Raw genomic sequence first — 6,000 nt, 5'->3', positions numbered from 1 at the left:
GCAGTGTTCTACCATGAAGTGCCCCAGTTGCTCAAGTGTTCCCCTGCAGCCACAGAGCTAGCAGGAAGTGCAGCTCGGTCGCCTCTCGACTCGTCTCATCAATGCAGCTTTCATTCTCCCTCGGTGGGGCAAGATGGAAGCTGTACAAAAGGACCACTGGTACTTCGTGGTACTCATCTTTCTTCCTTTTCTTAAAGGTATGGAGTTTATATACATTTGTATATTTTAAAGTTTATAGTAGATTCATGAATGGTAATGTGTCACAAGACCACACTTTTATTGAAAGTTGAAAGTGGCGTTCACTGTCTCTCGGTGGGCTACTCTGAAAAGTCTAACTTATCGAAATACTTTTCATGTAGTTTCGTCATTTTATCATACTTCATTCATAATCAGTAATTAAAACTAAACATTCCTTTACTCCATTATTTGTTGTTTTTTTAATTGGCAGAGAAGATGGTAGGAAAGCTTGTTATTGTGAGTTTTACAAGACATTATTATTCTAAACCTGCCAGAACTCTCCCAGGGGCATCACTGGACTTGAAATCAATTGTCATTCAGCTCGGCTAAAAGGCTTTGAAAACTTGGAAGCTTGATCACCAACTATTGTCAGTCGTGTTTTTGTGTAGTGGCTCAAATTAGCTTAATTACCATTAACCAAGGCATGGCCTCATAGCTGTGAATGGCTGTGTTAATCTTCAAGTAGGAGAGATTTAGGGGACTAAACATGGCTTCTTTTTTTTTTTTGCTATAGGTGTAAACATGATTTCCTTGTTTTTGTTTTAATATTAATGTTTATATGTATATATTATATTTATATATATATATATTTGTTTATATATTCAATATTAAAATAGGATGAATCAGCTATATTATAATCCTACAAATTGCTATTCTTGTAGGCGATTTACAGGTTTTTATTTACAGAGTCATGATTTCTAGATTGTGTCAAGATTGCGATTGAACAGAAAAATGCGCTCTATCCAGGTGCTGTCCAGCAGACGGAGGCTGTTTCAGTCCGTCTGGAGGAAGGGATGGTTCTCAGCTGTTTGTGCCCCTGGGACGGCAACCTCAGCATGGTGTCCTGGACCAAAGTACCAGACAAGGATCCGGTAGCCGTTTTCCATCCAGAGTATGGAGTGGACTTTTCTCACCACTACCGGGAGAGGATAGAGTTCCTGAGGACCACGCCTATGGATGGAAGTATTTCCATGAGGAACGTAACTCACCAGGATATCGGGGTCTACCACTGCTCGGTTCAGACCTTCCCTCAAGGCCCCTGGACAAGGAACATTCAGGTGGAAGACTTAGGTAAAAGATGTGAGAAAGTACTGAGGTGGAAGACTTTTAATCACAATGATGTTGGAAATGAAACTCGATAGATTCTTTCATTTCCTTGACTCATTTAGATTTCATTGACGAGCTATTTCCTGTGTGTCATCCGCCTTCCCGTGTTTACAGATGAGCCCCCAGCGGAAGACAACGGCACAGAGCCCCCCAGTCCAGAGGTGATCGAGACCAACACGGAGCTGGTGGCAGAGCCGAACAACAACGTGACCATCGGCTGTAACCACCAGCACAACGGCACCATTTACCAGGTTATTTTGGAGAAGATGCCGCATGGCCAGCCCTGGGCCATCATCGGAGTGTGTAAGAAGGTGGAAGGGGGCCTGGTGAGCGAGGACTACAGCGACAGGGGCAGAGTCAGCTGTCTGGACAGCCTGGATGTCAGTCTGCACCTGACGGGTGTGGTGCCGGAAGATGCCGGTTTCTACCGCTGTAGCTTCAGCACAGACGCAGGGCCGCGGACCACCACTGTGCTGCTCACTGTGCCCCCTCCAGGTACAAAGACAGACATCATGCAGCACTGAAAATACTCATATATATATATATATATACTGTATATATGGCCTTATTATGGCTTGGGTGATGAATCATTTGTCATACTTTAAATGATTGATGGATACTTGATGAAACATAATTAATACAATAAAACATTGCTTCTAATGTAAAGCTCAAATAATTCAGCAAACTCAAACAGACTCACCTGCTGAAACCACAACATCCTGTCGCACATCGCTCAATACTTAGGGAGATGTGTGTGTCTGCACACTACATGCATGCTTTGATGCGATGTATCGGTGAGTCATGAGCAAACACCACAAATACTTTACCACAAGTATTTTCTCTCATTTCCAGGTGGATTCAGCCTATCCGTGTACATGATGTATATTTACATCGGGGCTGGAGCTGCTGGGCTTATTCTACTCATTGCCATCATTATACTAGCAGTGAAGCGCAGGTAAGATCCCACAATGTGGTTTAATATATCTTTAGCAAGCAAAACACAAATATTGATTGTGTAAATATGGGTCTATATGGAACCGATTTCATGGCAGTGGTCGAGACATTTCAGTCAAGACCACAACTTCTAGCATCATGGTGTGGGGCTGGAGGAAAAGTCATGCGATCTCCAGAGTTTTAAGGATTTATTGTCTAACACCCATGAATGTCTGAACTAAAGTTTGTGCCAATTTATCAGGTAGATGTTGAAACAGTAGATACTTTGACCCTCTGGTGGTGCACGAGATCTATCAAATTTAATGGCAATTCATCCAGTAGTTGTTGAGGTATTTCACAAAGAAAAACAAAAATGTCATCTTCATGGTGGTGCTAGAGCAGTGGTTCCAAAACGATGACTTGTTGAGAGAGGTAAATTATTGAGTAATTCACAATAAAAAGCAAAAAGTTTGCTTCCTTTTTGTCCAATACTCATCACAGGAAGAAGAACAGGAGAGAGGAGTACAGAGTCAAACTGCACCCATCTCAGAGAGAGGTGAGCCTCACATTAGTCATCATATCTACTCTTGTCTTGACGCTTGGCACTTTTAAGGCCCTCCCTTACCTTCTCTTCAGACATGCACTCAATTATAAAACCGTTACACTCTATTAAGCACATTCTGTCATCATGTAACTTGCTGACTTAACTAACGCTGCTTTACATTAACTCACGGTGACGAGAGGAGCTTGTCAAGATGTGAAATGTGTGAAATTGAAACATTAACTAATGATTACTTCTTTAAAGTAATCCTTATAGGACATTTAGTTCAACTTAATATAGATTAGTTGAATAAAAAAAACTGTAATGGAATGAGGTAAGTATCATAAAAAGCATATTTCCGCCCATTTAGACTGACATTTTTTTAACTTTTTGCCAAGCTCTATCATCTGTGACATTTCCTTGTCTAACACTTCATATACTAATAACATCTCCCTCATATTCACAGTTAAACCTCTATGCGAACATCTCCGTGTGTCCCAGGGTGGAAAAGAAGTCCAGGCAGATCAAAAATTGCCCAATCTATGCCAACCTACCGACTGTGCGATCACACAAAACCACACGTCAGCTTCGCGATAAATGAGCATACTGTATGATGTATTGTGTAATGTCAACGTGTAGTTCTTCACAAACAAAGCAGATTCATGTACACTGGCTTGAGAACGCATTCATACCCCTTCACTTTTTACACACTTTATTGTGTTGTAGATGAGTTTTTTTTCAAATGGATGAAATTTGCCATTTTTGCCCATCAATCCACACTCAATAATCCATAATGACAACGTGAAAACATGTGTTAAAATTTCAAAAACCTCAATTCATGTGTATAAGTATTCAGACCCTTTGCTCTGGCACTCTTAAGTTGTTGCCAGGTGCATCCTGTTTGCTCTAATTATCCTGGAGATGTGTCTGGAGCTTGATTGGAGTCCACCTGTGGCAAATTGCATTGATTGGACATAGTTTAGAAAGGCCTCGCTCGGCTCGTCACTTCTACAACACAGTAAAGTGTGCGAAAAGGGAAGGGGTCTGAAGACCTTTCTGAAGGAACATACACCGACTTTGGGCTGATTCTAATTATTTCAGGGAGGGATGACACTGATTAATATTCACACTGTGGTTTGGCACGAGTTAACAAGCTGCTGCTCATGTGAGTCTCAGAGGGCTGACGGGTTTGTTTGTGTTCAACCCTGCACCCACTAATTAAATGTAGTATGTACTTCATAATTACTGTTGAGGAAATATTTGTTTTGTGCAAAACAAAATTTGACAGTAACCGTTATGCAGAAAAAAAGCAGACAAAAGCCTGTATAATCATTCCTTTCACGTCCCCAACCCCCGAGTAAAACGATTGACAAAAGCCTGTGTAATTGCTCTCCTTTTACTTTCATCCCTCCTGGTTTCCATTCAAAGCTTGACAATGGTGTCTAATCATCTAACGGAAAAAGAGAGGCAGTCACTCAGCACTGTACCATCACTTGAGACTGTCGCTTTCCCCAAAGGGCTCTCCGTCTAGGATGGCTGCATTCTAGCTACAGCATGCTCTTATTGTGAAAGCTAAACTCTAATTGGATAATCCTGTGCTTTAGTTTACAGCTCCTTATTCTTTGTCTATCAACTGTTTATTAATGAATGTGTTGGTTCATTTTTCACTCTGCGTTTTGAAAATATAATTGAAAAAAGAAAAGTCATTTTTTATGATAAGCTGTCACAAGTCTTCCACGTTGTATTTATTTTTGTTTGATTTCTAAGCTTGCCTATAGGCTTTAGTAAATCAATATTTAAGGTTTATGGTAGTGCTATTAAGCTGTGTGTTGTTTATGTGTAATGTGATTCATTTATCTCCATAGAAATGGAGGCTGTGGCAGAGGCAGTAATGGATATGCAGGCTATCCTGCTACGAAACAAGACAAATGTGGACAAGCTAGAAATGTGGAACATAAAAGGGGACAATATAGTTTGGAACCACAAGTTTTTACCTTCAATGTCTCATCTCGCTGTTTCCGGCAAAACAGTAGAAGCTGCAACTGTACATTTGACTGTGATACTTGTAATGCTGTGTGTGTGTTACCAGCAATACTGAAGCTGATGTGTGTGACCGTAAATGACTCCAATGTGGTATAAATAAAACAATGTCATAAGCTCACTAATTATGTTGTATTTTGTTTGTTTAATCTGTACAACACGTGAAAATAACAGTTTGTGATTTGGCTGGGAGCAGTCACTTCCTGGAATCCTGTCGTCAGCGGATGCTTCAGGAAGTTCCTCGACAATCCTGCACTGTGAAATATGATTTCAATATGGCATCATAGAGATAGACGTTTTCTTTTTTATTGACATGGGATTTATTCGCACACATTATTCGTGTTTGGTCTGAGAAGACCTTTATACTACTTCATCGCTTCAGAGGTGCCGGTAATGGGATTTACCTTTGGAGAGGGCCAGGCTAGTTGTTTGCCCTGTAACAAAACGTTGTGCTAAAGCTAAGCTAACTGGCTGCTAGCTTGGCTCTAGCTTCATATTTATATAAAGAGACGAATCAATCTTCTTATGCATCTCTAGGCAAGAAAGCAAATAAGTGTATTTCCCAAGATGTCGGACAATTCCACAAATGCATTCGACATTACTACTAGCATATAAAGTATGTTGATACATGATAGAACATTCAATTTATTACCTTTTTGTCATCAAAAACATTACATTATGTACATTTAGTGAAAACTGTAGTCCTACACTCAATGTTTCCAAAGTGCTATAAACACATAATCTGACAGTACCAGAACCCAAAACATGGACACAAACTATATCATAAAGCCTACTGTAGTAGCAATAACAGAAATCTGACACGTCATACCTACAAACAAGCGAATGGCTACATAAAGTACAACATTTACAAATGATAAACGGTCAACTAGAACTTTCTCCAGTCTTCTCAGTTTTGCTCTAAATGCTCCCGATGTAGTGGAACTATTATACATATACATGTGTTAACCACACTTGAGCTAAGACTCAGGACAACTAGGACAGACATGTAGCCAGGTATGTCAACAACTGTCCTTCTGCATACTCTTACAATGGGCTCTGCTATGCAGACACATTTATGGATGGGCACATTGTTCGAGGCTCAAATTAACATGAAGGTTGACTTCTTTTAATTACAATGTACA

The 6,000-nt window shown here is 40.2% G+C and overlaps 1 protein-coding gene across 1 annotated transcript; it reads left to right on the top strand.

Moving 5' to 3' along the window:
- Positions 1-4,973, top strand: cd226 (CD226 molecule). The gene is given in 8 exon segments (XM_076080649.1): positions 1-197; positions 985-1,308; positions 1,459-1,839; positions 2,197-2,299; positions 2,779-2,833; positions 3,285-3,399; positions 4,684-4,778; positions 4,781-4,973. Coding segments are annotated over 8 exon segments (1,314 nt in total). The 5' UTR covers positions 1-133; the 3' UTR covers positions 4,958-4,973.
- Positions 4,974-6,000: the final 1,027 nt, after the last annotated feature.

Source organism: Anarhichas minor, unplaced genomic scaffold (assembly GCF_050575085.1).
Source record: "Anarhichas minor isolate MPS153535 unplaced genomic scaffold, ASM5057508v1 ptg000074l, whole genome shotgun sequence".
Lineage (NCBI taxonomy): Eukaryota > Metazoa > Chordata > Actinopteri > Perciformes > Anarhichadidae > Anarhichas > Anarhichas minor.
The sequence above is the reverse complement of the archived record's forward strand: the minus strand, read 5'-3'. Positions and strand labels throughout refer to the sequence as shown.